This window comes from Theobroma cacao, chromosome 3, assembly GCF_000208745.1.
Source record: "Theobroma cacao cultivar B97-61/B2 chromosome 3, Criollo_cocoa_genome_V2, whole genome shotgun sequence".
Taxonomy (NCBI): domain Eukaryota; kingdom Viridiplantae; phylum Streptophyta; class Magnoliopsida; order Malvales; family Malvaceae; genus Theobroma; species Theobroma cacao.
In genome coordinates this window covers 34,280,638-34,304,841 of record NC_030852.1, presented here as the reverse complement: position 1 = coordinate 34,304,841, position 24,204 = coordinate 34,280,638, and the positions used below count along the sequence as shown (strand labels likewise).

Here is a 24,204-nt window from a genome sequence, read left to right as displayed (position 1 = left end):
TTTAACAACTCAGTTAATGATCATTAACAATCTAAAATAAATAAAAAAATGGATCGTGTATGCAATTCGTACTTGTTTTTTCCCTCAGCCAGAAGGTCTTTCCTGCTTGGATTATGACAAACTTTGCAGTATATAGTAGAGAAATCGAATTTTGATAGATAAAAGGAAAAACATTTTAAAGTTACAAGCAGCTGGAAGCTTAAAATTGAACATCTCAGTAACTGTTTCTGTCATGCTGGTGTACTTCTGGCTTTGTTTAAGCAGCTGATGAATCCATTTCATTTTCTTTGAATTTTCAACTGAACATACATCCAAACCTACTTTATAGGGAAGCGCAAACATGCCAACCAGGAAGTAACTACTTCTCTGCCAAGATCCCTCGAGGTATACCTTTCTTGATTGACTTACGATGGTAATTGAAACCCTGGTGTCAACTGCGCAATCAAGACCGCAGATCCTGAGATGCCACCGCTATTTTTTTGAAGCCATTGAGACTCTCCTCAAGGCTTGATTCTTTCCTCTTTGTTATTTTGAAATATAAAGTTTGTCACTGTATGTAAAATACATCTCAGCAATTTGAATAAATGGTCGAGGAAAAGGAGAGTCAGCAATTTGCTCTTCGCTCATCCTTCTCCATGTTGCATCAATCAACTTTCGTATGTGTCGTCGGGCTTCTTCTTCTGAAGTTCCAGTTTCGTGTATATAACATTGAATTGATTTAGAAACATCACCTCTTTTTAATTCATCCTAATGCAAACAGATTCACGGTGAATAAAATAATAAAATCTATATATTTGAATGACAATTATATATCTTGATTACGAAATAAAAATATAAATAAATTACGTACCGATGATGTTTCAAGATCATTAACAAGTCGACAAATCAGACAAAAATAGTAGATTATGTTGGAGTATTCTTCGAAGGATTCCAAGCATTCCTTTGTCTTTAAATTTGTTAACACAAAAGCATGTGATAGTACCACAGGACCCGAAATCGAAATCCATGCATTATCAATGTACTCCTGCAGGGTGGGTTTATATCCACTGTAATACCACTTTGCCTCCAATAAATATGATTTACACAAGTCTGCCCACTGATGAACAACATTTATGGTGAAACCATGACATAATTAATGGAAATCTGTGAAGTAAAAGAAATGAAAGCAGATAATGGAACAAAACTAAGATGATAAGAGGTGCTTAGTACCGCTTTCTTCAGGAAAGGAATGGTGTTAAATCCTTTACCCTTAAGGACGTCAAAAGCTATTTCGTTTGTGAAATTGTAAAGAGCAAGGAAACATATCTGCATATATTCTGGAAGCAGCTGCATTGCATTGGTATCCCATCTGAAATTACGTATACATTAAACCAACGTTTTGCCATATTAGTACCAGTAATAATCAATCAAAGTCCAGTACCAACCTCTCAACAGCTTCAGTGAAGAGCTCTAACTCATCCAATGTACCATACACATCATAAACATCGTCTATAGTCGTTATGAATGTATTAATCTTTGTCTGCGTTCTTCTAAAATACCCGAACTGAGGATCAGATGCTTCGCCAACAGCGAATAAAAAGTTCTCCATCAACCTAGCTCTGGCAAAGGTCAGCTTTTTCCGTATATCTAAATCGGTCCACCACCTGCGCAAGTATATAAAAAGTAGAAGTCATGATCGGTAAAATTAATAATAAACTATCCCTACTATAAATAGAATAGATTGAGGGATTTAATCATTCATGCACTTACTTTGAAGCATATTTTAGATCATCCTGGTGCACAGCTTGCACTATATTGAAGTCCAAGTTAGCAAGCTCCAAAAGAATGAGATTTCTGTCCTCTCGTCTCTCATACACATCTATGAAAAACCTGGCTTCGAACCGTGGCATCCTCCAATGTAGCGGAAGTTCCAAAGCATGCTCCACAAGTAAGGAAAGGTATGGATCTTTGTTCTGCTTCAGATATTCCTTGAGACGTTTAGCTGCGAAATCTCTTGCCTTCTCCAACATGCTTTCACCCTCTACCAAATGGTATGAAGCCTCATACAAGTTAAGCAGCCCTTTGCAATCCTCACAAAGACTTGCCTTAAAGTTCCCCATCTCGTCCGTGAAATTAGAGAAAACCTCTGCATGCAACACAACATTTTAATTTTAAAGAATTTTTATTCTATACAAATTAAATTGCTAAGTTTTTTTTCTTACCTTGAGTTACTTTATAGCCGTGCTGCCTTAGGAGCCTAAATTCAATTGCTATAGCATGTAAGTTATCTTTCTTCCATGCAACATAGATGTGATCAGCACTTATACTATCCAAAATTGTCTTGATTTCATTTTCAAAGTGATAAGATAATCCAAGTCTTTGCAAGGAATCGATTAGCTCAAGTTGCTCCAAAAGATTTATCTCTTTGTCAAGCATCATTTTCACTTCTCCTACCAGTTTATTTGCTCGTTCATAACATGATTTCCCCTACATGGAAAAGCAGTTCTGTTAGCTTGGTGGCATGCACAAATTTAAATTTTTCACAATTATATTGATATTTTAATTACATATTACAAATATATATATATATATATATATATATATATACATATGCACACATACACACACACCAGATATTCACTCTCGAATGACTGAATATAATTATCATTCCAAATCGGAGGATGGTAATTGGTAGATCTTCTATCATTTGATCTATTCGTGATGAAATTGCAACTGGGAACCGAAGCAAGGAAAGGAAAAGACATGATGGAAGCTTCAATTTTCTAATACAAGATATTGAGTTGGTGAATCACTTGAGATGTGATAATCTCTACAACATATATATACCACTACATGAGAAAAAAAAAAAAAGAAAATTTCGTTCAAATCATAAATAATGTGGATTACATAAACCGTGGGCAAGGAGCCATACTCTCACTCTCGGACAATCAACTTTGACACCTTACCTAGCTAAGTCACTCTCAACTGTATTGGATTGATGTGAATTATTTTTGGTTTGGTGTTAATTTGATAAGATTAATATTGTTGTTAGGATAATCTTGAATTGTAATTTGATTAGAATAGTTTAATTCTAATTAAATTAATATACCTTGTTAAGATAATATTTAAATCTATTTAGACTAGAATAACATATCATAACTGTATTAGGATAAGATTATTGTAGTTGACCTTATAAAAAGATCTTATGGGGTTAAAGAATAGTCATCACCTAAATTTATAAAGAGTGATTTAGGTGTACGTGGGATAAGAGTTGTAAGTTCGAAACTGTTCTTGTAATCTTTTGATTTTTCACTTAGTGAATCTTTCTCTATTGTTATGCTTGTGGACGTAGGTCATCAAAAGACCAAAGGGTGTGCTTGATTTTTTTCTTTCTTTATTCTATTGATTAGGTAAGATTTTGTAATTTCTACTTAAACAAGTATACGTATTGAAAAGCTAGTATAATAATAAGCAAAGTATCAATCCCACAAAGAATTGATCTAAAATTCTATTAAGTTCTAAAATTTGAATAATTTAATCTTATCCAAACAATCAAAATCAAATAACTAAATTAATTAACTAAAATTTAAACTAAAAAGAAAAAATAAAAGTAAAAATAACTTGCGTAAAAATCAAATCAAATAAGTTTAGGGTTACAATATTCCTTACACTTCATCTAAGTCTTACTTCTCTTTTTTAATTTATTTCAATGGGTTGAATTGCTAACCTAGAGTGCTCAATTATTTATAAAGATTTCCTGACTCGTTTTATAAAAATATATATTTTAATCAATACACTATATCCCTATATAAATTAAAATTAAAATAAACTCATTAAGTTCAAGCTCTAATCTGGTTACATATGACATATAGGTATATCTCTATCCTATACGCAAATCAATTAATATGATTATATGTTATCCTAATTTTAGTCTACACTAATCTCCCTTTCCCAAGTTTGTTTAGTTTCCTAAATCAATTTAATTGGTGGTCAATCAATTAAAAAGTATTAAGAATAAATTAGAATAAACAATTTAAATCCCATTAAAGATAAGCAAGAAAAAGATTAAAAATTTAAATTACATGGGAGTTCAATTGCAATCCTAGAAAATAAAATTAGCTACTCATAATTGCAAAAACAAATAACATTCTATAAATTTCAACCATTGAGAGTAGCAAGTAAAATAAAAGCTAAGAAAGAAAACAAAATGATTAATTGTAACCTTGCTTTCTAAGTTTCCGCCTCAACTTTCAATTTTTTAAATCTCTTAGGGTTATCTACCTTAATTTCTCCTAAAAATATCCTATTTATACTAACAATCATAACCTAAATTAAATTTCTTAGGTTAACCTACTGACTTTAACTTTTGGGCTTAAAAGTGTAATGAGGCTCAAACATCAAATATCATCTTCAAAATTTTCGTTCCCATAGCATTACGTGTCGTCATCTTCCGATGCAATTTTTTCTATCTTCAAGGAAAAGTGATCTTTAAGAAAGTTGTAGCTTTGTCTCTTAGCTTTCTAATGGAGCAAGAATCACATCATTTGGACGTTTGGAACTTGAGTTATGGTCAAAACATTGAAGTATACGCAAGCAAAATTCTAGATTTTTCAAACACCTTACTTTCAAAAATTAAGGCCTACTCCCTTAACTCCTACAAAAGCATAAAAACTTATAAATAATACTCCAATTAAAGTAAATAAATATAAAATTAAAATAACTCACTAAAAATAAACTAATTATAAAAATAACTAAATTATAATTAAAAATTAAAGACTTAGTCAATATTTAATAACAAAATTAAACTAAAATAATTCTATAAAATACAATTATCAATAATTTCACAATTTTCACAATAAACTGGTATCAAAGCTTTAAGGTCTTAAGTCAATCTGAATCTTACTATGGCAACTTCGTCGACCAAGCATGAGATCAAAAAGTTTAATGGAAGAATCGATTTCAGCCTATGGCGTGTTAAGATGAGCGCATTGCTAGTGCAACAAGTATTGTTGAAGGCACTGAAGAGAAAAGACCATCTTCTCTCGAATTTGTCTGATAGTGAGAAAGATGACCTTTTAGAGAAAACACGTGTGCTATTCTCTTAGCTTTGTTTGATGAGGTCCTAAGAGAAGTCACAGATAAAGAATCTGTTGAAGCAGTGTAGCTTAAACGTGAGAGTATTTATATGACCAAATCCCTGACAAATCAGTTTTATGAAGCAATGATTGTATTCTTTCAAGACGTGTGAAGGTACGTCTATTAATACCCACATTAATAAATTTAATAAAGTTATTCTTGATTTAAAGAATATCGATATTAAAATTAAGAATGACAACCTTGTCTTAATTCTTCTATGTTCTTCGCCTCCATCATATGAAAATTTCGTGAAAACTATATTATTTGGCTGAAACACTCTCACTTTTAAGAATGTAAGCGCATCTTTAAATTTTAAAAAATTGAAGAAGAAAGTTGATGGTATTTAGAATGAAAATCAAACAGAAGGCCCAATTGTGAATAGAGGAAAAGATAGAGAGAAAGGCTTATACAGAAAAGGTAAATATGGAGCAAAAGAGAAAACTTGTTGGAATTATGGTAAAAAATGACACTTTTGTCAAACTGTACTAAATTCAAGGATGATGAAAAGATCAATAAGTTTAAAAATATTACAAACATGGTTGAAGATGACTTTGATACTTTTGAGGAAGTTGATAGTGTTCTTGCAATAATCAACGGTAACCCAATGGATACATGGATCTTGGATTCCACTTATTGCTTCCACATATGTCTTAGGTGTGATTGGTTTACAACCTATCAATATGTTGATATGGGTATTGTACAATTAGAAGATGATTTCTCTCTCTTAGTTGTTAGGATTGGTATGATTCGAATCAAGATGTTTGATGGTATGATAAGGACACTTGAGGTGAAACATGTCCCTAACATGAAAAAGAATTCGATATCGATGAGTTTGTTAGATAAGAAAGGCTACAAATATAGTGGCCAAGATGGTGTCTTGAAAGTATCTAAAAAAGCTTTAACTATAATTAAAGGTAAGTTATCTGATGACCTTTATTGTTATTGGGAAACACGGTCATTGAAATTGTTTCCGTAGTCTCATCCCATTATCCTAATGATGGTGTTACACGTTTATAGGATATGAGATTGGGTCATATGAGTGAGAGAAGGATAACAAAACTGAGTAAGCATGGTTTGCCGTGTTGTCAAAAGACTAGGAAGCTAGACTTCTGTAAGCAACATAAAGTGAAATTTAGCAATACAATTCATCGAACCAAAAGTACAGTAGATTACATCCATTCAAATTTGTGGAATCCTTTTTCGATGGCACTAAAAAGTGGATCATTAAACATATGAAACTTTATTAATGATTTTTCAAGAAAGATGTGGATGTATTTTCTGAAGGCCATGAGTGAAGTGTTGATCACCTTTTTGCATTGGAAGGCAATGATCAAGAAGCAGACTAAGAAAAGGATCAAGAGCTTTTGAACAAACAATGGTTTAAAATTTTACAAACCTGAGTTTGATTTGTTCTATAAGAATGAGGGAATTATTAGACATCGCACTGTTATCAAAACACCACATTAAAATGATGTTGTAGAGTGGATGAAAAGAACACTTCTAGAGAAAGCAAGATACATGTTCTCCAATATTGGCTTACCAAAGTATTTTGGATAAAAGCTATCAGCATGGCTTATTACTTGGTAATTCGGTCTCCATCAACTGCAATTAAATTTAAGACCCGAGAAAGTTTGGTCTGGTAAGCTCGTTGTAGACCTGACAATTTTGAAGACGACACGTTAACACGACACGAGAAGACACGAGTTAAACAAATTTTGAATTTAGTCTTAACGTGTTTCGTGTCTAATCGTGTTTGACATGTTTCGTGTCTTAACGTATCAGACAAAACAAACACGTTTCAATACGTTTACTTAATCGTGTTATCGTGTTTAAATGTGTATACGTGACACATTTATTAACCTCTTAAAAATTAATAGTTAAAAACTATTTTAACCTTATATAAATAATTTTAAATAATTATTTTAATAAGTTTTTTTAAATTTTATAAAGAATATTATGTAATTATACATGCTCAACCCTAATTTTTAATTTTTGGTGATTATTTGATGTTATTATTATTTTTGTTTTGTTATAATTATTTTTATAATTATAGATTTTAAATTTAAATAATAAAATTATATTTAATTGTAAATATTTTTATTTAATCGTATTAAACGTGTTAATCGTGTTATTAATCGTATCGTGTCGTATATTGACACGTTTAATAAATGTGTTAATCGTGTCGTGTCGTGTTACACGTGTATTAAACGTATACGTGTACGTGTTTTAAATTTTAGACACGAACATTAAACGTGTCGTGTTCGTGTTTAGCCTTAAACGTATTTCGTGTCTAATCATGTCTAACATATTTATGATACGTTAACACAAATTGCCAAGTCTAGCCCGCTGGTTACTCTATATTAAAAGTATTTGGTTGTCCTGTTTATGCTCATATGAGTAATGATAAACTTGAGCCAAGGGTGACAAAGTACATATTCCTAAGCTATATATGTAGGGTGAAGGGTTATCGATTGTGGTGTATTGATTGTAAGTCTCCCAAATTTATGGTGAGTCAGGATATTACCTTTGACAAGTCTGCGCTACTTCATAGAATAAAGTCTAGAATTGTAAACACATCAAACAAAGAAGTTGGCAAGTAGGTGGAGCTTGAAATCAATGCTTTTGGGATAGTGCAGGATGATAGTGAAATCCACAATGAAATGCAAAAGATATAAGAATTGGTATCTCAACAAAGCATTACTTGTATCAATGGTGATATTGATTTTTATGTTTTATCTATGGAAGTAGAGATTGATGAGCCTTACTTTTATTGTGAGGCAATTACATGTGCCAAGTCTTATAAAAAGATTGAGTTTTTACACTAAGATCAAACATGAGAGCTTGTGAAAACACCTAAAGGTACTATTAATGTTGGCTTAGTGTGTGAAAGAGGTGCAAACAACAATTGTGTTGTGATTAGCTTCTCCTATTCAGATTTTGCTAGTGATCTAGATAGTAAAAAATCTCAATGGGGTATGTATTCACTCTCTCAGGGTTTGTAATAAGTTTGAAAAAAATTCTTCAATCAACTATTGCTTTGTCTACAACTGAAGCTGAAAATTTGGATGCGACCGAGGTAGTGAAGGAGGCTTTATGGCTTCGAGACTTGATTAGGGATTTTGGTTTTGGACAAGCATATATACTTGTATTTTGTGATAGTCAAAGTGCCATACACTTGACTAAAAATCAAATGTTTCACAAGAAAACCAAATACATCCAAGTCAAATATAACTTCGTTCGAGAGATTGTTTTTATATGTAAGTTGTAGTGAAGAAAATAGTTACAGCTGAAAATTTGGCAAATATGGTGACAAAGTCAGTTTCTGGTATCAAGTTTAAGCATGGATCAAGTTTAAGAAGGAGTCAGTTTCATAGCGTTTGAGGCCTTTTAGAGAATTAGCGATGTTGACAGAGATTGGTTCATAAGGTAGAGTTTAGTGAATTCAAGCCTAAAGTGAAGATTTGTTAAGATAATATTGAATTGTAGTTTGATTATGATAATTTAATTTTAATTAAACTAGTCTACCTTATTAAGATAATCTTTAAATCTAAGTATACTAAAATAACATATCCTAATTGTATTAGGGTAAGATTATTGGGTTGAAGGATAGTCATCACCTAGATTTAGAGAGATTGATTTGGGTGTACGTGAGATAAGGGTTGTGAGTTTGAGACTACTCTTGTAATCTCTTAATTTTTCTGTGGACGTAGGTCATCAAAAGATCGAACTACATAAATTATTATGTTCTTGTGGATGTACTTGATTTCTTTCTTTCTTTATTTTATTGATTGGGTAAAATCTTGAACAACTTTTTAGAGATTTTTTCGCAATTTCCACCACAATTGTTTTATTATATTCTGAGTTTATTTGAGTATAACTTTATTGGATTGAGATCTCTTATTCCTAAATTTACTGTTTTTTTTCTCTTTTTATGAATAAAGCCTATTTTTAACTAAGAAAAAGAAAATACCAGTGCAGAATAAAATCGCTTTCGTCTTTCTCCTCCATTGAAGGAAATCTTGACAACCAGTCCTCTTCAAAAATGTCGCATCAACTTTTAACTCTGAAAGCAATATGGGGAGGAGGAGCCAAATCGATTTCCATCAACCTCCTCCACCGCTCTTCATGCCTCCACTTTGATACTCAAAATTTTTTTTTCTCGATCCAGGATTTGCTGAGAGAGTACTTAAATCAAATTCAATACGACTTTACTTAAAAAAATATTGTTGAGTATCATCATTAATAGAATTTTGTAGTTGTTGTCCAAATTTGAGTATTGTGAGACAATTTCCTTTCTTTTAAAATATCTTTCCATGATTTATTTATCTAAAATTATAAAACTTGTTAAAAATTATTACTCATTAGCATAAATTAAAATATTAGAATTAAATAAAATATGATCTTACATAGCAAATCATTAGGCTCAGTAACTAATAATATGACAATTTTCTATTCATTGATCAAAATTAAATATAAGTATTCACACACTATATAAATTAAATACAAAAATCAAATAATCAAAGAATATATCTACAAAATAAATAAAAAAAGAAAGACTCATAATTTCAAGATATTATTTAACATGTAATACTATTTTTTATTCCAAATTATCAAATTAATGAAAAAATATTTAGATATAAAATATTTAAAAACTTAATTTAGATTAAAAATTACTGACAATTGAAGCTTAGATGAATTATTTTGAAAAAGCAAAAAACACATCTAAAGACCAAGAAAGGCTCTCTCAAAACACAACTAAGAACCAAAAAAGAGAATGACTTGAATTTTTAGATAAAGAGGGTAATATAAAAAATTGTAAAAAAATTAATTTTTGATAAATCACTTTCACTTGAAGTCTTTAACCTCATTTTTTATAAAATTGTAAAAACAAATAATGAATTCATTAATATATTAATTATTTCAAATCTTACATAAATAATATAAAAATTAAAACATTTTAAGACACAACTCCCTCCAACATGTCAGAGGTCTACCCATGCCTCTCCACGGGACGCAAAATCCTGCTACAACGCTGCAGAGCCACAAATATTATTGTGGCAGTGATAGCTTACATTTCGATTTTTAAAGAAGATATGAATTTCGTCTGCATCTGTTACGATCTCGAATGCATCTTTCGGCCACGCAGCCACATCACATGGCACACGAGATAACCGACCCGTTTTGTTATAATTGTTTTACATCAACCAGATAACTCCATGTTCTACCTTACAGTGTAGGGAAGGTACGTGCCCTACTCGCTCTCTTTCACAATCAACCAGTTTAACTTGACTTACAACATAGAAACCAGGGCTTTTCAATTTTTTAGACCTTAATATAAAGCAAAGCATAATATGCTAAAATAATCACCTCAAATATACCCTTTTCTTACTTCTCCAATCACATTTCTCCTTAGAGGAAAGCAACTCTGTTAGCATGGTGACATGCACAAATTTCAATGTTCATAATTTTTTTGATATTTTAACTGCATATTACAATAAAAAATTACGTATATTTAAATATATACACACATCTAATATTGACTCTTAAACCATAAACTGTAATTATATTTTCAAATTTAACTTGGAGAACAATGAATTTCTATACATTTGATCTATTCAAGATGCCTTTGATATATATCGTGATGAAAATGCAGCTAGGAGAGGAAAAGACACGATGAAAGCTTCAATTTTGAATACAAGACATTGAGTTGGTGTATCACTTGAAATGTGATAATCTCTACAACATATATACACCACTACAAGAGTACATATAACACGGTATTTTTCATTTTTATTCATGCATTTTTTTTAACTTTAAACAAAAATATTATGCTCCCAAAATTAAAAAACAAAGTCAAAAAAGATTGCAAATTAACTTCCTTTTCCCATGCAAAATGTGTGCTCTAAAGTTGGGAGGGAGAATTTCTTAATCATTAGCTTAATTAATAATAACTAAATTTACTTTAGTCTTCATTTTATATAGCTATTATTTAGATTCATGCGTATTTTTTAAGAAACAAATCAAAGTGAAAACTCAAATCTTTACATCAATCTTGAATTTGGTCCTTTTTCATTTTTCATCTTTCATTAATATTCCCCTCTTTTTTCTAAAGTTTGTATTCAACTTGTTTGTTTCCAAGGAAAGTGGAACCATGCATCAAAAGCTAGAAGTTGTAAAATTTTCTAGCTGTAAAAATGCCTTTCTGCATTTTTAAAAGGATAAGTGCCACTCATACGTGCTTTTGAACTTGGAATTCAATATTGGATTAATTAACGTATTTCCTTGAATAATAAAAGATAATTATTCAAAAAAAATCTCCTAACAATGGAAAACTTGCACGAGTTTTAATTTTACAGCTTGAGTTCTGGCCTTTTGCTAAACTTGTAACAAGAGTTTCCTGTATTACCTGATTTGCATAGAAAAGCCCAAGCCCAAGAGTTCAAGAACATGACTCATACTTACACCATGAAACAGCAATGTTAGGAAACAACGTTATTTGTGAAGACATTATTGCTGCTATATCATCAGACATCACCAACCCAGGCACCGAAGGACGGAAATTGACAGATTTATGGATTTCACGATTGGTAATATCGAATAAGTCCATTAACTGCTGCTTTCGTAACTACTCGGTCTCGCTCCTGCCCTTAATGGTCTTGCTAGTGATGCTCCTGGTTCGTTTTTGCCGTCCCTGGACAACGAGTTGGTGTTTGTTACCGTTTGAAGGGGTCACTTCTTTCTTCGTCCAGCTTTTCGCCAATGGTTGCTCAGTTCCGATTCGTCTTTGATCACAAGGGATGACTCCAGGCTCGGATGAGAGTGAAAGGGTAGCAGGGGGTTCTCTTCATGCATTGAGAGTTTCAAGGAAAATCAGGAGCGTCAACTGACTTAAAAACGCCGTCGGACGTGTCTCTTCCTAGGTTTTCTGTTTTTGTATTTGTGCCAACCACTTAGGATGACAGGGGTTTTCTTGGCTTCAGATAAGGATAAGGATGTTATCCTTTCTCTAGATTTCAATGTCTTTTTAGATAGGGGGTTGCTACAATTGTTTTTAGGACACAGCTAAAACTTTTTGTTTAGGAGCTGCTTCTTTTCCGAGGACGTTACCAATTACCTTTGAGCAGCTTCGTTTGGGTTGTTTGTTACATTTCCGACTCCTGCAAAGCTAGCTTCTATGCCAAAAGGAGTCTTTTACTACATTAAGTTCTAGACTCAACATGGCATTCTAGCTTTTTCCATCAATAAAACACCAACTTTCAAAAAATAAAAAACAATGTAAAATAAAAAAGTTGGATCATGTATGCAATTTGTACTTGTTTTTTCCCTCAGCCAGAAGGTCCTTCCAGCTTGGGTTATGACAAATCGAATTTTGATATGTAAAAGGAAACACATTTTAAAGTTACAAGCAGCTGGAAGCTGAAAATTGAACATCTCAGTAACTGTTTCTGTCATGCTGGTGTACTTCTGGCTTTGTTTAAGCAGCTGATGCATCCATTTCATTTTCTTTGAATTTCAACTGAACATACACCCAAATCATACTTTATAGCGAAGCGCAAACATGCCAACCAGGAAGTAATCTACTTCTCTGCCAAGATCCCTCGAGGTACACCTTTCTTGATTGAACTTGCGATGGTAATTGGAAAACCTGGAGTCAACTGCGCAATCAAGACCCCAGATCCTGAGATGCCACCACTATGTTCTGAAGCCATTGAGACTCTCCTCAAGGCTTGATTCTTTCCTCTTTGTTATTTTGAAATATAAAGTTTGTCACTGTATGTAAAATACATCTCAGCAAACCAGGTTATGGATTCATATTCTTGTTAATCTCATTCTTTTGCCCTTCTCTCCTGGTGACAAAAAGGACAGGGAGAAAGAAAAAGAAAACAATCCCTGCATGTCTGCTGCTGGCTTGTATACTTCACACTTATTAATTGTAAATACAGTGACACTATGTGGTTGTGAATAATGTCAAGATTACATAATTATTGTCATTTTACGAACTTGATTCTCACACACCCAATTCATTACATTCAGTCATATTGGTGGTAAGAATAATAAAACTGGAAAGTATACAGCCAATGGTCATAATGGCGTTGATTACATTTCCAATTTCCTTGCAAGTTTGCCGAATCTTTACCTTCCAAAATTGCGCTGATTTTGTTTGTGTTACCCTAATATGGAATATTTTTTATGGACATTATTAGTATTAAACATAAACTTTGGTTCTGTCACAAACCCATTTGCAAAGAGAAGTTCAGTTATGGGTTTCTTAAATTTTAAATGTGTTTTCATCTTCTTTTCTTGGCTCCTGGTTCTTGCTTCTTCTTCTTCTTCTTCTTTTAGTTATTATGTAGTAAGTAATGTCTTCACATTTGGAAGCTTCAATGTGTCTCCCACAACTCTCCCTCCTTGTAACTGGCGTTACATAAGAGGTGCTTCTCTCTGATATGTTTTGATGGACACTATTTCACCTTCCTCCATTCATTTTTTTTCTTCATTTTTCTTTGTTTTTTTAATTTTTTTTTACTTTTTTTGTTATTTACTGGATAAATATATGTTTAACCTTTGATTAGTCATCTAAAATGGCACAAAGAAAAAGGGTTCTTAGTTTTTTTAATTTTGAACTAATTTCAAGAATTGAACTGCAAGTCATGAATTTTTACTGGAGATTGGGAATAATGGGTTATGAAGAGTCTCGCATTACTGAAAGCTTACTTAAGTTGGCCAATTACTTATCTTATGCGGAAGGGCTTGGGTAGCTAATTATTTCAAGATTATAGTGAGGATGTTGCAGTAAATGTGCTAATAGTTAAATATTTCCATGACTTAAGTAATAACTGCAGGCTGCAGTAAGGTTGTAATTAACATTAAGTATTAATAGAGTTACCTGTCTCCATATCGGCTGGTTCAGCTTGCTCATCTGCCAGTATTGGATTCGTTTAACATCAAATATTGTCAAAATATCAGATAAACATGATGATCAAACAAATAGGAATACAAGATTTAGGATGTTTATGACCACAACTACTTTAGGATGTTCTTTGTTTGTTGTTCCTTAACATGCAATTTGTCAAGTCATGGAGCATATTACTGATTTATTCTTCATTTGTATCAGTTAAGCTACCGCCTTTTTACTCCTCCACATCCATTGTGATAAACACAGATGTAAGCCTGGTTGAGTAAGACTCTTATAATCATAGCGTAAACTTTCATTTCTTGCATTTGAATCCTTAAAACTTGTGTTACATATACTGCTGGAGTTCATATAATGCATTGGACCTATTAGAACTCAGTCAAAGATGTAAGGAGTTCCAAGTGAAAACATATTTTGACTTTTACATATATATGCCCTTCGACTGAACAAGGTTATTGATTATTAATTTTGAAAATCAGATCAATAGTGGCTCATCTTACACTGTAAATGCCGACGTTACCGTGGAAGGCTGTTGGAATCCTACAGTTTGGGGTCAGTACTGTAACCAGACAGTATTTGAACCTAAATGTGTAGAATATCATTCAAACAACACAACAGAAGTAAGGTTCATTGCTTGTGGGGATTTTTCTGAACCTTGGTGTCGTAAAATCAATGAACCAGAAATCAACTACGTGGATGTGCTCGGTATTACAGAACAACTGGTGGTATGGGGCCGCAATGTGACATTGAATCAAGCAACAACAAACACCAGTGAACTTGCTCTAATGTGTTATGCCCGGCGCAATGCAATTCCCGACGACACTGTTTGAGATTACTACTCTGATATAAGTAAAGTCCTTCTCATAATCCAATCACCAAAGGTTGGCGAATGGTATTTCAAAGTTCAGGCAGTTTATCAATCCAGTGGAGACAAAAGGGGTACAAGAAAACGATATAAACATTTGTTATTCAGCGGAATGGGATATGTTTGTTTGCCCACAAGGAAAGACAGGACCAAAATGTTCTTGGAAAAGACATATCCTTCAGGTTGACAATTTATATTCCTTTTATTTGTTTGTGTGCATTTATTTACATGCAGTGACTGTTGCTCATATAGCACGAGCCAATCTTTTGCATAAATTCCAGGATATGGGTTCTTGAATTCATTTAACTCTGTCCCTCTTGCTCAGGTGGAGATTATGGTCTCAAAAGCAATATAATTGGCACCCAAATGTGTGTTTTTTGGCATTCCAGAAGAAGTAAAATGTTTGTTTTTCTTTTTTTCTTTTTTAATCTGCTTGTGCTTGAAAATCTTTGTGACCTGTTTGTTGAGTATGACTTTTGCAGGCAGTTTCAACAGCAAATTCTACAGTTCCTTTCATTTATTTGCCAACGGATGCCAATGTGTCTCTTGGGTCAACAAATTTCTCCGTGGAGCCCCTCTTAAGTAAAACCTTTCACTCAGATGATTAAGGCTATGCTTGGACTTAATTTCTTGTGAACACTTCAGAGGGTGCAGCTGGAAAGAATATTCACATTTAACGTCCTTCAGATATAGAAAGCTTTTTAGCTATTCATTAGATTTGGTGGATGACCATATCTTGATTTATGGGACTACTGCTATTTAAACCAGGCACTCAGTAGTACGAGCACTAATCACTCCATTTTCAAATACTGATGGAAAAAATAACAACATATACATATTTTATGCTAGAGAAGGAACCTGGATTATTGGATTAAAAAATCCTATTTTCATCAGTAGCACTCCCATGCCTAAAACTACAATGTCCATTTTAGTTGAAGACTGTGCAAATCAATGCTCCAAGCACGGCATATGTCAGTCTTATGAGGATGCAAGTGGTTCAACATCTTACAGGTTATATATTTTCTTCTTTCTCAGTCTTAGATGTTCTCCAATTACTAAGCTTCTCTTCCATTACAGACTGTCATGTCTCTTTTGGTTTCCTTCAGTTGCTGCTCCTGTGACAAAAGCCATTGGGGATTCGACTTCAGCATTGATCTAGTGTCCAAAGAAGGTAATATTGAACTCCCTTTCCACATGTTGATAAAGGCATTTTGTCATTGCAGACTAGCTTTTACTTTCCTTCTCGTATCTGACCAATATGTCCCCAGATATAAAGCTGCTATTTTTAAATTTCTGAGCAACCATTGCCGACCAAGTTTTGATTTTAGGATAATAGAGAGAAAAACAACGGACTAGTGTTGGTAATCATAAATTTAAAGCATGTCGTCATGCATTTTTTTCTTATGCTTTTCTAATAAATGGAATATTTAACTAAAGCAAAATCTAAAGCTTATACCTGAAACTATTATATCCATTATATATTCCTACTTATGGACTAATGCCTAGTTTATAGGGCAGAGATGGCACTCGATTTCTCTTATTTTATCTAATGCTGCAGCCCTGCTTCCTGCATTTTGGGCCCTTTGGTAAAAGGTCAGCTTCCTTTAACTCAAAGGAAAACTGTAATTAAAAAATCATTGCCAAACTTACCAACCTACAGCTTTACGTTTCAAATCAGCCTCTCAATTTGTAGAAGCACTAATCCTGTTTAACAGAATCTGGACCATACCCTTTGTTCCTTCATACACCTCTCAAATTGTAGAAGCACTAATCCTGTTTAACAAAATCTGGAACATACCCTTTGTCCCTTCAAACAGGCATGTGCAGAATCGGTTGTTTTTATGGCCAGTGGAGTTTTAAGTGCCATTTATCATGCATGTGATGTAGGTTGGTGGTGTGCTCTACCTTTTAGTGTGCTACAGGTACATCAATCATCTTAAAAGTCTCTGCTACTTTATGTTGAAAAATATGAGTGAATGAGCCAAATGTACATTTCAGGGGCTTTGTAATTTTATTTATGTTCATTACTTGGTTCTAAGCATAATTTATTTTGTATTTTCCATGTTAATACTGGACTGTACATTGAATGTATCATTGCGATTATGCTCCAGTTATAATTTGAGGTCGTTGATGAGAGATTTACAGATTGCTACTTGGTTTCAGTTCATGGACTTTTGGCTCTCTTTCATGGCTGTGGTGAGTGTTTTCGTGTATCTTGTCATTATCAGTGAAGCAGCAAAAAGAACAGTTCATACAATTGTAGTAATAACTAACTACTGCCCTCCTAGCTGCAACTGATCCAACCAGGTATGGAAAGATCATAACTGGGAAGTACGAAATTTAATGCAAGTCCATTCAGCTCTCATTACATGACTTCTAATCCTTCTACAACGCCGCAGAGCCACAAATATTGTTCTTGTAGTGGCAGCAGCATTTCTAGCCCTTCTTGTTGGATGTCTACAAGAATTTTATACCAAGCATGTCACTTTCAAGTTCTCAACAGGATTGCCCGAACATATCCAAGAGGTAAGTTCTGTAATTCGAAGACCCAATAACATGTTTCCTTTTTCTTTTTTCTGCTGAAATGGAAATGGCATTAAAAGCCAGAAATAATCTTAAACACTTCCCCTTACGTACAAACATTGTAGCTCAAGTCCTAACCCTTTTTTGCAGGCAGCAAAACATGGAGGAACAGGTTGTTAATCTTACAAAATGGCTCTGTAAATACTATCTCTGGAGTTCTTTTCTCCTAGGTGTCCTTGTCTTATCCATGGCTGCAATAAGCTGGAAATTGCAAACCAGTGAAACCTATTGGTTCTAACACAGGTAAAAAGCTGATCCTTGTATACTAGAAACCCCTTGCCGGTTGCCATCTCTTCTCATTTTTCTTTTTATTCCTTTCAGTTTCACCTACTAAGCTTCTTCGAAATCTGCATTCTTTTCAGTCTATGGCATGGGGCTGTATACACATCTGCCTTCCTCTTCCTTTGTCCAAAGAAACCATTGGAGGTCAAGAGAGTCAAAGTCAAGTAGCAGCAGATGGAAATCATGCGGCATATGAACTTGCTCGGCTGAATTCACCACTGTGAAATGCAAAAAGAAGGAGAAGAAACAAAAAAGAATTGCTGAAAATCTGAATGTGGAAACACAATTAAATCTTTTAAGATTAAGTTATGTGAGTAGTTGCAGACAATTAGAAATTCAAAGATGCTTTCAACCATGGATGTATATTAATTCAATGGTACAGACGATTACTGTATTAAGGAATTGTTTAAAGTTTTTAGTAGGAAATATCTTGAAATATTTATTAATAAAATTTTTTAATAATTAAATAAATGATATGTTGAATTTTAGACTAAGAATAAATTAATTTAATGAACTAAGGGTATGTTTGGTTCACCGAATAAAATAGAAGAAGAATAAAATAACTATTCCATAAAAATAGAATAAGAAAGGAATAACTACTAGATTGTTTGATTCATAAAAATAGAATAAAATAAAAATTATTATTATGATTTATTTTAATGATTGGTTAATAGGAATAGTTTTAAAAATAATTAAGGAATACGTGGTAAATGACAAAAATACTTTTTAATAAAATTAAAAAGTTTATTTTGTTAAAAGATAAAAATATTATAATAATAGGTAATAAAATCAAAATACCTTTTACTATAATTAAATAATATTTTCATCAAAATATAAACATATTTTATTATAATTTTAAATAACAGTTCAAAAATCTAATCGAGTNATAATATTTTTTATATATGTTATAAATATTAAAAATAATTTAAATATTTTTATTTCCATTTTTTTAAAATGAAGTGAAAAATTCTTTGTAAGGGGCATTTTTGTAAAGTGAAGCTCCAAAAACAAAATTGCTTTACAGAGAGGAGTGAGGAAGAGAGAGAACAATAACGAGTTTAGTATTATTTTATAAAATAATTTTTGAAATTGTAAAGGAATATTATTGTTTAATTAATTTTTTATTTTTAAAAATTTAGAATAGTTATGATCAAGAAGCTTTGATAATGGCTATTTAGATTCCTATTGAGATGATTATTTCGAAAAATAACTATTTTATCAAATTAAATATAATTTTATTTTAAAAATGAAAATAGGAAGAGAATGACTATTTCATTTCTCTCGACAAAACACGCCCTAAGAGAGATTAAAGAAATGAAACTTTGCAAGAAAAAAAAATTACCAATAACCTTGATTGCTCTACATAAAATAAATAAATACATATTTTCATTTTTTCAACAATTTTCGGATAATCTTGGGACCAATTCAAGCCCAGAAACAAAGCCCAACCCCTTCCGGTTTTGAACACGTGAACTGCACGTGCAACTGTTAATCATTAATGCTCGCGCTTTCGGGTTTTTTAACCATTGATTGATTCGATTGTCTTAGCAGAGACCAGCTGTTACCGAGTTAGGGCATTTGAGTGGACTCGGTCAATTGTCTAAGCAGAAGGTAAATCTTCAATTTTTACACCGATTCCTTGTTTTCGAAAATTTTTTAGTGGTTTGGACCGTTTAGAACCTCTCCAATTTGGTGAATTTGCAATAAGTAGAAAAAAATGTACCGTATTTTCAAAGATGTTTAATGTTTTTTATGGCCGTGGATCTGAGTTGCAATTTTTTTTTTCCTATATAAAGATTCAATCAGCAAAACTTATGGATTTAATTTAATATGTAATGGAAAATCATGAATTGTTTTATAGTTATAACTTAAAAGGCTGAAATTGTTATGTTTGGTTGCTGAGAAAATGTCTGATAGTGAAGAAATTAATGAAAAGGAAAGGAATAGGAATTTGTAAAAGTTTTGCGTTAGAAAAACGTGCATAATTTAATGTTCAAAATTTGAAAATTTTTTTCCTGTATTGGCAGATGTCTTATTCAAGGGAAACAAGGTGAGCTTTTTTTCCCTCAATATAAACTCCCTTCCTAAGCTAAAAGATCAATTCTTTCAATGTAAGTAAATTAAATCTTCTTTCAAATTGATACTTTCAGGTCAGTTTCACCGGCAAGAGGACGCCGATCAAGGTCATTGTCAAGGTCCCGACGGAGCCGCTCCAGGTCTAGGTAAACAACCTTAGTTATTTATCTTTTTATATGTTTATCTTAATATAATGGTTCCTATACCGTAATGTTGTCATGTTTTAGCTGATTATTATTTTTATTAGAAGTTAAACTTTGTGTTAATTTAGTTTTTGTTGCCCCAGGAGCCGATCTCAGGATGCATCCAATCCAGGGAATAACTTATATGTGACTGGCTTATCCACTAGGGTTACTACTGCCGATCTTGAGAAGTATTTTGGCAATGAAGGAAAGGTATGGAATCATTGTTTATTAAGACAGCACTATTTGTTCTTTCAAGTGCTCCTAATTTTTTCTATGCCTCTCTATGTGGAGGTAATTTTGGGGTTGTGCTTCAACTTGCAATATGATTTACTGAAAGAGAAATAAACATGAAAAGGATGTAACATTTGTACGCTCTAGTTGCAGTGAAGGTGGCTGAAGTTGATTAGGTCCTTGTATGTTCTTGAGCTTGCATATGGCTATTGGCCATAGGTACAGCTGCGGCTTTGGCTGTTTTTAAAGCATGAAATTTGAATCTATATTTTAGTTTTTCTTTTAGTGTTGCTTTACCTTGTTTAAGTTAAGGGTGTAAGTGGTTTCTTTGCCTTTATAAAACCTACATGTAACAGAAATGTGTAAAAGGTTGCAACAAGAATCACCTTAGGACCCCTATGAGTGGGTATAGGTTGTTTTGATATTCTGTCTCTGGAGTTATATTACCTGAGTTCTTGTTCCAGGTTGTGGAGTGCCATCTGGTTACAGATCCTCGCACCAGAGAATCTCGTGGATTTGCCTTTGTGACCATGGAAACTGTTGAGGGTGCAGAACGCTGCATCAAGTATTTGAATCGATCCGTGCTTGAAGGTCGATTGATCACTGTGGAAAAGGTATTAATTTATACTAAGGATCTAATAGTTGGTTTGTAGTGAGGCTAAATCATTTATGTAGAATTTTATCTAAAATTCTGCTTTCTTCGGATGTGTTGCCTGATAAACTTTGGCAGCAGGTCTTGTATGTGTAGCTTCATCGAATTCACAATCTAAGCTCTTAACAGTTCAACCTGAACCCCCCTCAGACATGAGTTCCGCATCGACATTCCAAACTCATCGATTCAAACTCGACTATTTTGCTGAGGGTTGTATGCCCTTTTTTCCTTTTCTTCATCAGTAACAGTATCTGGGGAGGCTGTTTATTATTTCTGTGTCATTTTTGAAATACCCTCAAGACATACACGTTACATCAATTTTTTGGTCTTATCGTGCTTGTTCTTTAAAGGTGAATATCTTATCTTATTCGTTACAATAAAGGTTGGTTTTAAAGATCAGTCAGCCCACAGTTGAAATGCTTGCCATAACAGCCCAAGGCTCACATGAATATCTTATCATACTTTAAAAAAATTTTTGTTGGTTGTGTAGACCCCCTGCATGTCTATATCATCTATGTGGGCAACTTCTAGGATATTCTTGTAATACAAACGTTAGTCTCAGATTTTGTGTTTTGTGGTGACAATATCAATTATTTGGAGTAAATCACTGGCTTGCTTTATGTGCGATATATTAACTTGCTTTTGTGCTGATAATGCAGGCAAAAAGGTCCAGAGGAAGAACACCAACTCCTGGGAGGTATCATGGTCTGAGAGATAGAAGAGGTAGATACTAGAACCACTCGTGCCGTTGCGTTTTTCTGGAAGTTCTTAATGATGTTTTTCAAGTTATGTTGCCTTGAAAGTTTGAGCTTGTTAAAGTTCTCGTTGTTTTTTACTTTATAGAAGTTTGTTAATTCTAGAAGAGGTAGGGCATTTGAACTTTTGTTATCTTTTCCGCTTGTTCTCATATATTGATCACCTTGCCAAATCAATGCAGGACAAGGTCGCAGACGGTCTCGTAGCTACTCACCTCGACGATATGATAGAGATTATCATTCAAGGGGCAGGCAAGGGAGATCACGCTCTCGTTCCCCCTATGGTAGGAAAAGAGATGATTATGACTCATACAGGAGGCGCAGAGAGCGCTCCTTGTCCGGCGATGGCAGTGGTTATCGTAGATGAGAGAAAATCATTCTCATCACAAGCGTGATCTCTTTCATCTTGCCTACTCATTTAGTTAGTGGTTCACTAGATGAATTAATATGGGTTTCTTGATCAATGTGGGATCATTATCATTATAATTATCTCATCTCTCTTGACTGTATGTATTGTGATGTACACTAAACATTGTATGATCTGAACTTGCCTTGCTTCTGCAATTAGCTATTATGAATTTGGTGAAGAATGTCCAGCAACCACGATCCTCGGTTTGAGAGTCTACTCCCGGGTTTTGATTCAAAGGGAGCGGGTTGTTTCTCCTCAGTTGCAAGAAAGGATGTGAAAGTGGGGACAGTTGGATTTTGGGGTTTGGGTGTAAGGCTGTTGCATCCATTTTCCATTTTTTTAGCTCTCTGTCATTTGGCTTGGCGGGCTTTTTGCCTTCTCCTGGTACATGTTGGAATCAATTTAGGAGGGAAAAAAACTTGTCGCAAGAGACAAAAGGGTAAAGAATTAGTGAAGTTCATGGAAACCACCACGCTTTGCCCGGATTGTGCTTTGGGAGAACATCCAAAAAGCAATAAACTACTTTGTCAGACCCCAAAGATTCGGTATTTTATTTTTAGTTGGAATTTACTAAATTTTAATTAATACGTGGCTGGGTAAGTTTGAAATTTGAATGGGGAAATGCAGAAGTTTGTATTGGAAGCAAAACCCTCTTAAACGATTGGCAAATGGATGAAAAAAATAATAGAAGATTAAAATTTCAAATTATAATACCAAAAATGAGTACGAAAAACCCAAAAAAAGAAAAGAGAGGGAACATGTGGGGATAGGATAAGGGCCCCACACTTTGAATCCTAAAACCTGGAAGCGGGCTTTAGAGTGCGCTCCAGCTGCAAGGGCGGACTTCAAATCAAATTTCAAATTTATTCAGTTTCTTTTTTAGCAAAAAGAAATAAGAGACTTTTTTTTTATTTTTCATAAGCTTATAATAAAACAGCTTGATTACTTTATATACATATATATATATATATATATATATAGATACAGGTGTAATAGTAGTACGATTTTTTGCTTGCTAGGATAAGATCCGACAGCTGGGTCTCTGACACGTGTACGTAGTCGGCCTCTTCTTTCACGGAGCAACCGGTCATCGGCTTGGCTTTGGTTGGTCTCATCAGCGGGCTTGGCTTTAGGAAGTGGTAAATGACAAAGTTGCCAAGTGTCGAGACGACATGTGTCGAAGATAATCGGGTGAATCCTAGCCGTTGAAAATCGTTGTCGGACATCTTGTAAACAGCGCTCGGAAATATGACCTTTGGGAAGATAGATTGGAAGGGAGAAAAAAACATAGTGCTACAGTTAAATAAAAATCTACATTTTTCTGTCAAAATCACAGCTTAAAACAAAGTTGAAATATTTACCACAAAGTTTGGATTTTTTAAAAGAAAGTGTCATATCTCAATTAATAATTTCTCTTAAGTATTATCATTAATTTCATGTATCTTTTTTCTTAACTTCCAAATTCTTATAGGAAAATTTTTTAAAATTATTAATAGATTATAGTAGTTCAAATGTGATTTAGTTAAGTCAACTTAAATTCACATTATGCAATTTATAATACCTTAATTTAATTTAAAATGTCCCTGTAGACTGTTAATGTATTTATTTAGATGATAAAGGGTTACAGTGGCTACCCTCAAGTTCTGACATTTTGAAGCTCTCTTGTGAACATCCTTAAAAGTTAAGTTATCTATTTAAATTACTAACATGATCTCTTCGAATCGAGTGTAAATGTGAAAATTTGAATATGATTCAATCAAAATTTATTTAAATTATTATAATAAATAATATATTTTAATTTTAATTATAAATATATTAATAAAATATAAAAATATTTTTTTAATAATTAAATGATAAATCTTAATCAAACTTTACTTATAAAATAAAAATAGAAATCCTATTAATAATGTCTCAACACTCTTATCAAAGTGTCTATTTCTATATATCATATAGCACGTATATATTTTCACACTATGTTCACTAACATTAATTATAAGGTGAGACGACAATAAAAAGAAAATTGAGTCAAGTCAACTTAGAGGCAAAATTTACACAACATATTATTAAATCTAACTTGGTTCTTATCTTTGATTAATCGTTTTAATTAAAACAAAAAACAAGAAATGAGAGTTTACAA

At 33.0% G+C, this 24,204-nt stretch overlaps 2 protein-coding genes across 4 annotated transcripts; one reads left to right on the top strand and one right to left on the bottom strand.

Moving 5' to 3' along the window:
• On the bottom strand, positions 526-2,433 carry LOC108661193 ((-)-alpha-terpineol synthase-like). The gene is made up of 6 exons (XM_018117143.1): positions 2,202-2,433; positions 1,750-2,125; positions 1,425-1,643; positions 1,210-1,348; positions 851-1,096; positions 526-747 (listed from the first exon to the last, which is right to left on the bottom strand). Exons 1-6 carry the CDS (start codon positions 2,416-2,418, stop codon positions 526-528), a joined length of 1,419 nt encoding a protein of 472 aa, XP_017972632.1. The 5' UTR covers positions 2,419-2,433.
• Positions 19,260-22,283, top strand: LOC18606553 (serine/arginine-rich splicing factor SR45a). Of its 3 annotated transcripts, XM_007040230.2 has the most exons (7): positions 19,263-19,370; positions 19,787-19,809; positions 19,910-19,981; positions 20,122-20,230; positions 20,716-20,865; positions 21,563-21,626; positions 21,841-22,283. In XM_007040230.2, the coding sequence occupies exons 2-7, from the start codon at positions 19,787-19,789 to the stop codon at positions 22,023-22,025; spliced, it is 603 nt and encodes a 200-aa protein (XP_007040292.1). In that variant the 5' UTR covers positions 19,263-19,370; the 3' UTR covers positions 22,026-22,283. The 3 variants fall into 3 exon arrangements, with proteins under 3 accessions (XP_017974041.1, XP_017974043.1, XP_007040292.1); XM_018118552.1 differs by lacking the exons at positions 21,563-21,626; positions 21,841-22,283 and adding an exon at positions 20,982-21,254 and having other exon boundaries at positions 19,260-19,370; XM_018118554.1 differs by lacking the exons at positions 21,563-21,626; positions 21,841-22,283 and adding an exon at positions 20,985-21,117 and having other exon boundaries at positions 19,260-19,370.

Excerpts from the sequence above, each read along its gene's own strand:
- LOC18606553 (XM_007040230.2), top strand. The coding sequence starts at position 19,787 with ATGTCTTATTCAAGGGAAACAAG. Across the intron at positions 19,982-20,121 it reads CGGAGCCGCTCCAGGTCTAG|GAGCCGATCTCAGGATGCAT; the intron begins GTAAACAACCTT and ends TTGTTGCCCCAG. Across the intron at positions 20,231-20,715 it reads ATTTTGGCAATGAAGGAAAG|GTTGTGGAGTGCCATCTGGT; the intron begins GTATGGAATCAT and ends TTCTTGTTCCAG.
- LOC108661193 (XM_018117143.1), bottom strand. The coding sequence starts at position 2,418 with ATGATGCTTGACAAAGAGATAAATCTTTTGGAGCAACTTGAGCTAATC. Across the intron at positions 1,644-1,749 it reads GATCTAAAATATGCTTCAAA|GTGGTGGACCGATTTAGATA; the intron begins GTAAGTGCATGA and ends ATACTTGCGCAG. Across the intron at positions 748-850 it reads ATGATCTTGAAACATCATCG|GATGAATTAAAAAGAGGTGA; the intron begins GTACGTAATTTA and ends TGTTTGCATTAG.